General features: G+C 48.1%; 1 protein-coding gene across 1 annotated transcript in view; it reads left to right on the top strand.

The window, feature by feature from the left end:
• The window catches only part of LOC121003062 (ABC-type organic anion transporter ABCA8-like), a 242076-nt gene that overhangs the window by 53104 nt on the left and 175576 nt on the right, over window positions 1-13396 (top strand). The window contains exons 2-4 of the mRNA XM_040434618.1: window positions 3304-3408; window positions 4983-5187; window positions 7630-7785. Of these exons, the coding sequence (XP_040290552.1) occupies window positions 3304-3408; window positions 4983-5187; window positions 7630-7785 (466 nt within the window). The remainder of the gene's footprint in view (window positions 1-3303; window positions 3409-4982; window positions 5188-7629; window positions 7786-13396) is intronic.

The following is a 13396-nucleotide window of genomic DNA, read 5'->3' as shown; positions in this document are numbered from 1 at the left end:
ACCATGGGGCCCCGAAATAGTAGGGCATGGTAAAGGGCATCATGCTGGGGGCCGCCGGATGACCAGGAGCCGCAAGCTCTCCTGGGGCCGGCTGCTCAGGCACTCCTGGCTCTGACATGGTAGTCTATTAAGAGGTGGCCGCTGGCGACTAAAGAGGCCGGTACACTCCCCTTCCCTCCGGTTACAAGTGCTTACCGGTATCGTCGGGCTTGCGCAGGTCAAGTCTCGCGAGGTTCCGGACGTCCTGAGCACCCGATGACGCAGGAGAAGCAGGGCCGCGGCGGTGCGATGATGAAGAGGGGCGGGACTCTCTGTGTCTTTGCAGGGATCCGCCCACGAATGTCCTCAGCGGCGCGGGAAACTTTACTCCAGGCAGCCGGTGGCCATCTTTAGCAAAACGCTGTCCATTCACTGACAGCAAGCAGGATTGTAAAAAGTCTATAAATCCACACTCCAATGCGGCGATTTTCTTCCTCTGTATAGCGCAATACTGCACAGCGCTTTTTGGAAGTTTTTGGTACACTTTGGGTATAATTTTCAGTCCACAAAGTTCACTTTCAATAAACAGGAAAATTGTCACTTTGGTCACAGGGCAACGGTATAAGGCACAAAGTTCACGCTTCTTGCACTATAAAGCGTGCGTATCCGTGTTCGTGACGCCAAAAGAGAAGTGCAGCGTACTCAAGTTGTGCGCAGTAGGTGTTTCTGGGTGATGTAGTGCAATATACACTAACCTGGTACAGCTGACTCTCTGCAAGGGCAGGTATAGGTAGAAATAGTTCGTGACGCCAGTGCCAAGTAAACGGTGGCACGCCGTTTGCGGATGCAGGAATAATTTGAGGAAACGTGGTGTTAAAACAGAACTTGAACTTTAGTAGTTTGCAGGCAGAGACAATATTGGAAACGCAGTTCCTCAGCATACAGTCGATTTTGCAATTCGGTCGATGCAGGCAATTCAGTACAGCAGGGTAATTACAGAGTGTTGAACACAGGATTTGCAGCAAAGGAGCTTGCACTCTAACTCTGTCTGATCCTGGAATGTAGCAATTCTTCACCAAGGCCCATTAACCTAAGTCTGGCTTTATATCCTTGATTATGGCTGAAATAAGTACCTCCTCTGTTTCTCTCAGTACCTCTGGCTCCTCTGATCTTTGCCTCAGTTTCTCCCAGCTTCCTCAGGCTCTAGAAACTTCTGAACTCTGGTCTAGACTCTCCTTTACTTCCTTGTCTGTGCCTTATATAAACTAGGGCTCCCTAGCTCCCTCTATGGACTAGAAGTTGTAATTACACCCCTAGCAGGCCTGTGCATACAAGTTTCAGTGACAGGGAAATACACACATTACATTACATTTTATAAAACTGACATACAACAAATCCCCATAATTAAGGAGGGACGACAGCACACCAAGTGACCTTTGGTAGTAACGGGTATTACAACTCCCGTATACTACACATCTTGCAAGCCCTCAGGACCATCTCTTTACTTTACTGGGCGAGGTCTGCTATGAACATCTGTCCTGATGACCACACAGATCCCTGATAACTGCCGGGGGCCATTTTGTCCTGTCCAGGGACCCTCCTCCCAAAAAAAACTGGCACAGGCTCTGAAGGCCACAGCTTACATTATGGGATCACACAGTTATCAGCTCCCTCATGTGCGCCCCTTGTCATGCCCTACCCCCACCATTGTTGTGGTGGGGGCACGTCCTCTGTATGTGGAGTCCTGGGGCTTTTTCTGTCCTGATTGGGTTTTGCTGTGGGCGGAGTTAATACATGTGAATGTCTGGAGGTGGGGAGGGGGATTGTGAGACCCTAACAAGACCATGTGCAGGCGAAAGCCCCTCGTCTTTCTCCATCAGATTAACCCCTCCAGGCCTGGCGCCTCAATCTACAGGTCTGTACTTTACACAGTGTTGGGTAGGGCATAACCCTGCAGAGGGCGCCATAATGACCTACAGCCCATTCACTATGCTGGAGGAGGAAGAGAAAACCTGAGCCACCAGCAATGTGGGTGAAGGGGACTAGAAGACCCAGAGAGATGTTACATGGGTTCTTATGACTTTGCATTTGCAGAGTAGAAAATAGAATCAGCTCCTGACAACCCTGACTACCTCTCAGACAGGATATACAGGCAGGTTGTCAGCAGTAATAGATGAATAGATGTTCCTGTAGTATAAGGTGTGTGGATCTCATGTCTGATCACATGTCATTATATCAGTGATGTCATCAGCAGGGGGCGGGGCTGTGACTACCTCTCAGACATGATATACAGGCAGGTTGTCAGCAGTAATAGATGAATAGATGTTCCTGTAGTATAAGGTGTGTGGATCTCATGTCTGATCACATGTCATTATATCAGTGATGTCATCAGCAGGGGGCGGGGCTGTGACAACCTCTCAGACAGGATATACAGGCAGGTTGTCAGCAGTAATAGATGTTCCTGTAGTATAAGGTGTGTGGATCTCATGTCTGATCACATGTCATTATATCAATGATGTCATCAGCAGGGGGCGGGGCTGTGACAACCTCTCAGACATGATATACAGGCAGGTTGTCAGCAGTAATAGATGAATAGATGTTCCTGTAGTATAAGGAGTGTGGATCCCATGTCTGATCACATGTCATTATATTAGTGATGTCATCAGCAGGGGGCGGGGCTGTGACTACCTCTCAGACAGGATATACAGGCAGGTTGTCAGCAGTAATAGATGAATAGATGTTCCTGTAGTATAAGGAGTGTGGATCTCATGTCTGATCACATGTCATTATATCAGTGATGTCATCAGCAGGGGGCGGGGCTGTGACTACCTCTCAGACATGATATACAGGCAGGTTGTCAGCAGTAATAGATGGATAGATGTTCCTGTAGTATAAGGAGTGTGGATCTCATGTCTGATCACATGTCATTATATCAGTGATGTCATCAGCAGGGGGCGGGGCTGTGACTACCTCTCAGACATGACATACAGGCAGGTTGTCAGCAGTAATAGATGGATAGATGTTCCTGTAGTATAAGGAGTGTGGATCTCATGTCTGATCACATGTCATTATATCAGTGATGTCATCAGCAGGGGGCGGGGCTGTGACAACCTCTCAGACATGATATACAGGCAGGTTGTCAGTAGTAATAGATGAATAGATGTTCCTGTAGTATAAGGTGTGTGGATCTCATGTCTGATCACATGTCATTATATCAGTGATGTCATCAGCAGGGGGCGGGGCTGTGACAACCTCTCAGACATGATGTAGGGGCAGGTTGTCGGCATTGTGGATGGAGTAATCCTTTAACATGTTTTTTTCTAGATGAGCGTGGAGATGCGGAGAGACGTCAGCCTGTGGTCGCAGACCTTTGCTCTTCTTTGGAAGAATCTTCTGCTGAAATGGAGGAGGAAGTGGCATACGGTTCTGGCAAGTTGTCAGGCTCTGGGGGCACAATGCGGCCGCTGTCTGTGTGTAAACGGGTGCAGCAGATTTGTTGTGTAGTCAGCAGAATTAAGAGATTTCCTACCCTGAGGTGGCATGACCTGGACATTTCTGAGCTGTGCCCGGGTGCATGCTGAACCCTACAGATCCATCCCAGGACCCCCATAGATCGCAGCCCCAGATGAAGCGTTGGTTCTGATGATAATCACAGCCTTCGGATACCGGCCGTGTACATTTCGCATTTTGTCTAACTGAACGGCCGGCCCCTAATAGAACAGTTCTATCCTTGTCAGGATTAGGGCATGCTCTATATTTTTATGTGAGGCCACGGATGCGGACAGCACATACAGTACAGACCAAAAGTTTGGACACACCTTCTCATTCAAAGAGTTTTCTTTATTTTCATGACTACGAAGGCATCAAAACTATGAATTAACACATGTGGAATTATATACATAACAAACAAGTGTGAAACAACTGAAAATATGTCATATTCTAGGTTCTTCAAAGTAGCCACCTTTTGCTTTGATTACTGCTTTGCACACTCTTGGCATTCTCTTGATGAGCTTCAAGAGGTAGTCCCTTGAAATGGTCTTCCAACAGTCTTGAAGGAGTTCCCAGAGATGCTTAGCACTTGTTGGCCCTTTTGCCTTCACTCTGCGGTCCAGCTCACCCCAAACCATCTCGATTGGGTTCAGGTCCGGTGACTGTGGAGGCCAGGTCATCTGGCGCAGCACCCCATCACTCTCCTTCATGGTCAAATAGCCCTTACTTTCAAAGTTTTCCCAATTTTTCGGCTGACTGACTGACCTTCATTTCTTAAAGTAATGATGGCCACTCGTTTTTCTTTACTTAGCTGCTTTTTTTCTTGCCATAATACAAATTCTAACAGTCTATTCAGTAGGACTATCAGCTGTGTATCCACCTGACTTCTCCTCAACGCCACTGATGGTCCCAACCCCATTTATAAGGCAAGAAATCCCACTTATTAGACCTGACAGGGCACCCCTGTGAAGTGAAGACCATTTCAAGGGACTACCTCTTGAAGCTCATCAAGAGAATGCCAAGAGTGTGCAAAGCAGTAATCAAAGCAAAAGGTGGCTACTTTGAAGAACCTAGAATATGACATATTTTCTGTTTCACACTTGTTTGTTATGTATATAATTCCACATGTGTTAATTCATAGTTTTGATGCCTTCAGTGTGAATCTACAATTTTCATAGTCATGAAAATAAAGAAAACTCTTTGAATGAGAAGATGTGTCCAAACTTTTGGTCTGTACTGTATGTCCCCATTAAAGTGAATGGGCCTGCATCCGACCCGCAAAAAATGCTGACCAAAAAAACGTGTGAATGAGCCCTTATATGTCATGGGTACACATTACCAACAACTCTCTCATTTGCAGCACCCTTTGTATTCATGAGTAGAATGTTGGAATAACGGTGAAGACTGACACACACAGGCAGAAACAGGACAGCGCATGCAGAAGTGGCAGGCAGTGTACATTAGTAGATGTATCATCCCTATAGCCACTGATGATCTCCTCTCTCCCGGGACAGGAATGGCTCCAGCACTTGGCGTTTGTGCTGCTCTTGTTTTTCTTCACTTACAGCCTGGAGGATAGAAGGATGCCATATCTGTCGCCGGCCGCCGACCTCGGGCGCTTGGATAAGTTTAACATCACAGATGTTGTCGGATACAGCCTAAAGTCATCTGCTGCCCACAAGATCATGCAGAAAGTTCACAAGAGCGGCAGAATGCCAGGTAATGGCGATCGAAGCTTCATGGTGGAGTTCTCCTTTAAAGGGGTTCTGCACTTTGTTTAAACTGATGATCTATCCTCTGGATAGATCATCAGCATCTGATCGGCGGGGGTCCAACACCCGGGACCCCCGTCGATCAGCTGTTTGAGAAGGCAGCAGCGCCGCGGCCTTCTTACTGTTTACCGCTGGCCGAGTGATGTCACGACTTGTATCAACTGGCCTGGGCGGGGCTAAGCTCCATTCAAGGGAACGGAGCTTAGCCGCGCCCAGGCCAGTGATACTAGTCGTGACGTCACTCGGCCAGCGGTGAACAGTGAGAAGGCCGCGGCGCTGCTGGAGCGCCACTACATTCTCAGACAGCTGATCGGCTCTGGATAGATCACCAGTTTAAACAAAGTGCAGAACCTCTTTAAGTGCTATGTCCATCTTTGCTGGCATTTCTATATCTGTTGTGTACCTTCTACAAAAATACAGTCAGGTCCATAAATATTGGGACATGGAGACAATTCAAAAAATGTGGGCTCTATACACCACCACAATGGATTTGAAATGAAATAAACAAGATGTGCTTTACCTGCAGACTGTCAGCTTTAATTTGAGGGTATTTACATCCAAATCTGGTGAACGGTGCAGGAATTACAACAGTTTGCATATGTGCCTCCCACTTGTTAAGGGACCAAAAGTAATGGGACAATTGTCTTCTCAGCTGTTCCATGGCCAGGTGTGTGTTATTCCCTCATTATCACAATTACAATGAGCAGATACAAGGTCCAGAGGTCATTTCCAGTCTGCTATTTGCATTTGGAATCTGTTGCTGTCAACTCTCAAGATGAGATCCAAAGAGCTGTCACTATCAGTGAAGCCATCATTAGGCTGAAAGAACACAACAAACCCATCAGAGAGATAGCAAAAACATTAGGCCTGGCCAAAACAACTGTTTGGAACATTCTTAAAAAGAAGGAACGCACCGGTGAGCTCAGCAACACCAAAAGACCCGGAAGACCACGGAAAACAACTGTGGTGGATGACCGAAGAATTCTTTCCCTGGTGTAGAAAACACCCTTCACAACAGTTGGCCAGATCAAGAGCACTCTCCAGGAGGTAGGTGTATGTGTGTGAAAGTCTACAATCAGGAGAAGACTTCACCAGAGTGAATACAGAGGGTTCACCACAAGATGGAAACCATTGGTGAGCCTCAAAAACAGGAAGGCCAGATTAGAGTTTGCCAAACAACATCTAAAAAAGCCTTCACAGTTCTGGAACAACATCCTATGGACAGATGAGACCAATATCAACTTGTTCAGAGTGATGGAAGAGAAGAGTATGGAGAAGGAAAGGAACTGCTCATGATCCTAAGCATACCACCTCATCAGTGAAGCATGGTGGTGGTAGTGTCATGGCGTGGGCATGTATGGTTGCCAATGGAACTGCTTCTCTTGTATTTATTGATGATGTGACTGCTGACAAAAGCAGCATGAATGAAAAGCAGGATGAATTCTGAAGAGTTTCGGGCAATATTATCTGCTCATATTCATCCAAATGCTTCAGAACTCACTGGACGGCTCTTCACAGTGCAGATGGACAATGACCCAAAGCATACTGCAAAAGCAACCAAAGAGTTTTTTAAGGGAAAGAAGTGGAATGTTCTGCAATGGCCAAGTCAATCACCGGACCTGAATCCGATTGAGCATTTCACTTGGGGAAGACAAAACTGAGGGAAAATGCCCCAAGAACAAGCAGGAACTGAAGACAGTTGCAGTAGAGGCCTGGCAGAGCGTCACCAGGGATGAAACCCAGCGTCTGGTGATGTCTATGCGTTCCAGACTTCAGGCTGTAATTGACTGCAAAGGATTTGCAACCAAGTATTAAAAAGTGAAAGTTTGATTTAGGATTATTATTCTGTCCCATTACTTTTTGTCCCTTAACAAGTGGGAGGCACATATGCAAACTGCTGTAATTCCTGCACCGTTCACCTGATTTGGATGTAAATCCCCTCAGATTACAGCTGACAGTCTGCAGGTAAAGCACATCTTGTCCGTTTCATTTCAAATCCATTGTGGTGGTGTATAGAGCCAAAAATGTTAGAATTGTGTCGATGTCCCAATATTTATGGACCTGACTGTATGCTACCGTTTTGTGTCTACAGCTCCTAGGCCGGACTGCACGTCACCATGGTAACAGACAACAAACAAAGCCTGTGTAGTCTGATGCTGCAGTCATACACCTTCTTCCTCACATACAGACTACGCAGGGGATTTATGTAGTCTGTTACCGTGGAGACACAGAGGCCTACAACTAATATTCTTTGTAAAGTTGCTTCTTTTTGAATTATAGACACATTGGAGCAATAAAGGGGGTAATTATTTTGATAATACAGCAGGACCCCAAATACACCCATCTGGGGGTCACAGATACGTGACGATTTTACTTTTTGCTCCTCCAGGAATCACCATCGAGGGAATCTCCAACGAGATGGAAATGCTACGTCTTGTAACTGAGAGAGAAATGGTGGCGGTGACGTTTGAGAGTGAATTTAAGTATTACATCCAGTACCCATCGTATAACGTGCCCCCGGCAAATGACTACATCGTATACAGACGTAAGTGAGTGGGCGGGCATGGGTTGATGCTCTCAGTAGGGTTGATCTGCGTGTGTCTAACCACCCATGGTTCTAAACCACATCATTTCAGATCCTTGCTGAAAAATCTGCAGCTATATAAACAGCAGCACAGAGTTCGGTGCGGAATATGGTCGGGAATCCACATGAAAATACCACTGTGTGAACATACCCTTATTACACCATAGACGTTAAGGATAACATGGCCTGAAACCAGCGCTTTAAGGGTGTATTCACACAGTGAGGTTTCCCGTGTGCTACCGGCAGAACTGCGGCAAATGGTGGTAAAAACATTCCTGCTTGTGTTATTGGGGGGACACAGAAACCGGGGGTATAGCTGTTGCCACTAGGAGGAGACACTAAGCAGAAAAAGCATTAACCCCTCCTGTAGGCACCGCTAGTCAGGAGGCAGACCCCCCACTCATGCCGGGCCGCCTCCTCCTGCTTTTATTGTTTTACCCCTTTTGGCGGGAAACAGGGATGATGGCGTCTTCTTGTAATCCCCAGCGGCAGCGGCAAACAGTGTCAGCCCCCTCTTCCTTCCACCCACCAGCCATGGGGTCACCCATCGTTCATGTCCGCTCTCCCTCCACCATACTAGCACAACTGGGTGCCATTACCACATGGGAGCCGAAGCAAAGACCATAAAGATGGGGTGAGTATTTCAGGATTAAGTAGGTATTCTCACCTACTCCTCTACATGACCAACGCACCCCCTTTTTTTCCAGGTGACTCCCATCCCCCAAGAGTCTTTTTCTTCCTGGGGGATCCCAGGGATTGGGGTCCCTCCTCTTTATTGGGTTACCTAGAGGAGCCACCATATCCCTACATAGCTGGTCAGAGCAGGAGTCGCTGAAGTCAGCCGTCCAAGCACAACTCATAGAACCGCCTACTGGTCTTCTTCCAACACCGGAGCCCTGAACCAACATGATTATCTCCAGTCCTGGCCTCATTATCTCTTTTAGGCGGCAGCTCTTGCTGCTTACTAGGCCTTCAGTGGGTCTGGAAGCAGCACATCTTTTATTTCCAGCGGGTGGAACTGTGTGTCCAGTCGTCCAACCGACTACTATTTTGCCAATTGTGGTGCTTACACTTGTCAGGGCCAGTCCAGCGCCACGCCAACTCATGCTCCTATCTGAGCCGTCCTATCTAATTGAGGCCGTGGTGAGGCCCAACCTTCAGTGGGACTGAGGAAGCGTGTTTCTGGCAAATGGTGGTTAGACCGCCATGCCTCCGTCTTTTCTCTAAGGGAAGGCTCCTAGACCCCCAGACATTTTTCTCTACACAGCACCGATGCTCCGGACCTATGTCCTACTGACCTCTTCTCCTGCCCCAGCCATCTTATTCACTTGAGGTCAAGGCTTTTACAGCCAACTAGGCCAAGATTGCAGCACGGATGGAGGTGATGTAGTCACTATGCCTGTGGACTCTATTCCTGGCCCTCCTATTGTGGCTGGGCTCTGTTTTTTTTACAGCCTTCAGACGTCTTTCCAAGGACGGAGTGCCGGTAGGACTCCATGTTTTTGTTTGCCCTCTCAATGTGCAATAATTATACTAATGCAAGATACCTTATCTAATATGGCTGTGTGGTTTCTGACATGCACCAGGCGGCCTCATTACCCCCTCACTCCGGCGGAGTAGTGGTACTAACACTAGCGGCTGTATATAACATGGCTGTGTGGTTTCTGACATGCACCAGGCGGCCTCATTACCCCCTCACTCCGGCCGAGTAGTGGTACCAACACTAGCGGCTGTATATAACACGGCTGTGTGGTTTCTGACATGCACCAGGCGGCCTCATTACCCCCTCACTCCGGCGGAGTAGTAGTACTAACACTAGCGGCTGTATATAACATGGCTGTGTGGTTTCTGACATGCACCAGGTGGCCTCATTACCCCCTCACTCCGGCGGAGTAGTAGTACTAACACTAGCGGCTGTATATAACACGGCTGTGTGGTTTCTGACATGCACCAGGCGGCCTCATTACCCCCTCACTCCGGTGGAGTAGTAGTACTAACACTAGCGGCTGTATATAACATGGCTGTGTGGTTTCTGACATGCACCAGGTGGCCTCATTACCCCCTCACTCCGGTGGAGTAGTAGTACTAACACTAGCGGCTGTATATAACATGGCTGTGTGGTTTCTGACATGCACCAGGCGGCCTCATTACCCCCTCACTCCGGCGGAGTAGTAGTACTAACACTAGCGGCTGTATATAACATGGCTGTGTGGTTTCTGACATGCACCAGGTGGCCTCATTACCCCCTCACTCCGGCGGAGTAGTGGTACTAACACTAGCGGCTGTATATAACATGGCTGTGTGGTTTCTGACATGCACCAGGCGGCCTCATTACCCCCTCACTCCGGCCGAGTAGTGGTACTAACACTAGCAGCTGTATATAACACGGCTGTGTGGTTTCTGACATGCACCAGGCGGCCTCATTACCCCCTCACTCCGGCGGAGTAGTGGTACTAACACTAGCGGCTGTATATAACATGGCTGTGTGGTTTCTGACATGCACCAGGCGGCCTCATTACCCCCTCACTCAGGCGGAGTAGTAGTACTAACACTAGCGGCTGTATATAACACGGCTGTGTGGTTTCTGACATGCGCCAGGCGGCCTCATTACCCCCTCACTCCGGCGGAGTAGTAGTACTAACACTAGCGGCTGTATATAACACGGCTGTGTGGTTTCTGACATGCGCCAGGCGGCCTCATTACCCCCTCACTCCGGCGGAGTAGTAGTACTAACACTAGCGGCTGTATATAACATGGCTGTGTGGTTTCTGACATGCACCAGGCGGCCTCATTACCCCCTCACTCCGGCGGAGTAGTGGTACTAACACTAGCGGCTGTATATAACATGGCTGTGTGGTTTCTGACATGCACCAGGCGGCCTCATTACCCCCTCACTCCGGCGGAGTAGTAGTACTAACACTAGCGGCTGTATATAACATGGCTGTGTGGTTTCTGACATGCACCAGGCGGCCTCATTACCCCCTCACTCCGGCGGAGTAGTGGTACTAACACTAGTGGCTGTATATAACATGGCTGTGTGGTTTCTGACATGTGCCAGGCGGCCTCATTACCCCCTCACTCCGGCGGAGTAGTGGTACCAACACTAGCGGCTGTATATAAAATGGCTGTGTGGTTTCTGACATGCACCAGGCGGCCTCATTACCCCCTCACTCCGGCCGAGTAGTGGTACTAACACTAGCAACTGTATATGCAACGGACGGCCTCCCCTCGGGGCCCTCTCCATAACACGCGTCCCAGGTGTAGAAAATGCTGAGTAGTATGTTGCGGCCTAAATGTCTATTTATGTGTGTCACGGTGCTCCTACCTGGATACGACTGGACCCCAGGCTTTGACTCCGAAGCAATAAATAGGGGGAATAATTGAGGGATTTGAAGAAATAACTTGAGTTCAGACCTTGAGATGAAGTTCAACGGCAGCTTTACTTTGCATAAACGTTCTCCAAAACTGTTTACAGGCTTTGTCTTGGTTCCAGCAGGCTTTAGCATTAAACTGGCAGGCAAACTCAACTCTGCTCTATCCTTCTCTCACTCTGCTGTACTGACAAGCTGATTTGGTAACTTGGCTTCTTCTTTATGCTGCACTTCACCTTTTAGTCAGACTTATCTTTACCCGAGGAAAACAGTAGGTTAGTATCCTGGCAGCTCCAACATGGAGTCTCAACCAGCACAAACCAGAACTGCCCCCACCTCCTTCGGGTAGCAAGCAGGACTGGTCCACTTCTTACCAAATGGGGGGGGGGGAGAGAATGGAATGGTGAGTTCCATTCTATCTAACTATAGCTCTGCCATGTTTGCTGCCACCTGCTCCATGAACAGTTACATAACATTATTATAAATGCACAGTGTTGAGAGACCTGTAAATAAATATATAGGTGACATACAGGTTACACCATAAAAGATAGTAGCAAGGTGCAGAAGTGGTAACACCACTCTAGGGTGTTACATATATAACATGGGTATGCGGTTTCTCCTCCCTGGGTGGAGTACTTGTGTCCTAGCTGGTCTCTGTACCTGTGATGGTTACACAGTCTCTGCGAGCTCCATATGGCAGCATTACCCCAGTAAATAGGTGGCATATTGGGCTCTTGCTGGCGCCTGTATCTGGTGACTATGCAGTTATTGACAGCACGGTAGAGCCACCTTCTCCCCACAACTTGGCGCAGTAATTGTTCTAACGCTGAGTTCTGTGTTTCTCGCTTCTGTGTAGCTGTTGCACCCAATGGTCATTGTTCTCCTGCTCTTTGTCAGCCATACTCCCCCTTTCAGAAGCAGAGCACTTGTGCCCTTGAATATAACCATCTTTTGGAAGGCGTCATCCTCTACTGCTACATAACATGTCAGCTCCTAGTAGTGAGGCACCTGATCCCAGCGTGCTTAGTCATGAGCCATGCCGCCAGGCTCTGATAATCCACCCATGACCCGCCTGCTCAGTTTCATTTCCCTTGGAGCTGCTCTGGGCACCATCTGTGTTTCTTCAGGTCTTCCTGTTTGTCAGTCATGGGGTGTTTGGCTGTGGTTTAGTGGTCAAAACATCTTTCTAGTAAACAGGAGATCACGAGTTCAGATCTCAGTAGCGTCCGCCATTAACCCCCATTCTCGATCTGCCCTTGACTGGCATCCACACCTACACCCCTCGCAACCTACCACAGGGGAGCTATGTGGTCCTGTATTGGACTCCTGTATGCTTGCCAGTACATGGTTGTTGGTTCGCCTTGTCCTTGCAGGATTTTATCCCCTGTAACCTTCTTACATTTAGCATGTCAGCATTTCTATTCTGAGGTTTACCTCTAGAAGTTTGGCCAAGTCCTCTTTCAGTGAAGCTCCCAGGCAGGTTTTTTACTCGATTTCTACTGCCTTTATCTCAGGCTTCTCACCTATGGTGGACCCTGCAGCCCTTTGATTGGCCAACGTCGCCATTGTTTAACCAGGATATCTTCCTGGGGCCCCCAGCTGGTCTAGCATTGCAATTCTGGTGTTGATTTGCTGTTTCCTTGGGCTTTCAGCTTGAGCAGTAGGACCAGTTCCCAGATGCTCTCCCATTTTTTCTTTGCTGTCTCCATTTTTTGGTTCTTAGCCACTATTTTGGCTGGTGTCTACCACCTTATATATCTGGTTTCCCAGGCTTCACCTTTGCATGAAGTTCACCTTCACTCTGCATGCTCTGGTGATAGGTAAGGTCTTCAGGTACCAATCGGTCTCTTCTCAGACCGATGTGTCAGCAAAGTTCACTCTGTTGTCTATAAACTATGGTTTGTTACCCTCCTTCTTTCTATGCCTCGTCCTTCTAGCACTGAGGACTTCCTCCTTCTGGTGCTAAAATGCCTCATCAATTTTTTCCTGGAGTTGCTGAATTAGATTTGGCTTCCTTCACGTCTTGGAAACTTTCACCTCCATCTTCCAATATGTCCAGCCTACCTGTGCTGTTTCCCTTTGACTTGGCGTCAACCCTTTCTGCCATCATGAAAGTGTTTGCCACAGTCATAGCGTTTCTCTAGTTCAGATCGGTTTCGTTGTCACTATGCCTCAATATCATCCTGGTAATGGTTTCCTCC

This window comes from Bufo bufo, chromosome 6 (genome assembly GCF_905171765.1).
Source record: "Bufo bufo chromosome 6, aBufBuf1.1, whole genome shotgun sequence".
Taxonomy (NCBI): domain Eukaryota; kingdom Metazoa; phylum Chordata; class Amphibia; order Anura; family Bufonidae; genus Bufo; species Bufo bufo.
Note: the sequence above shows the minus strand (reverse complement) of the source record. Positions and strands in the feature narration are given on the sequence as shown.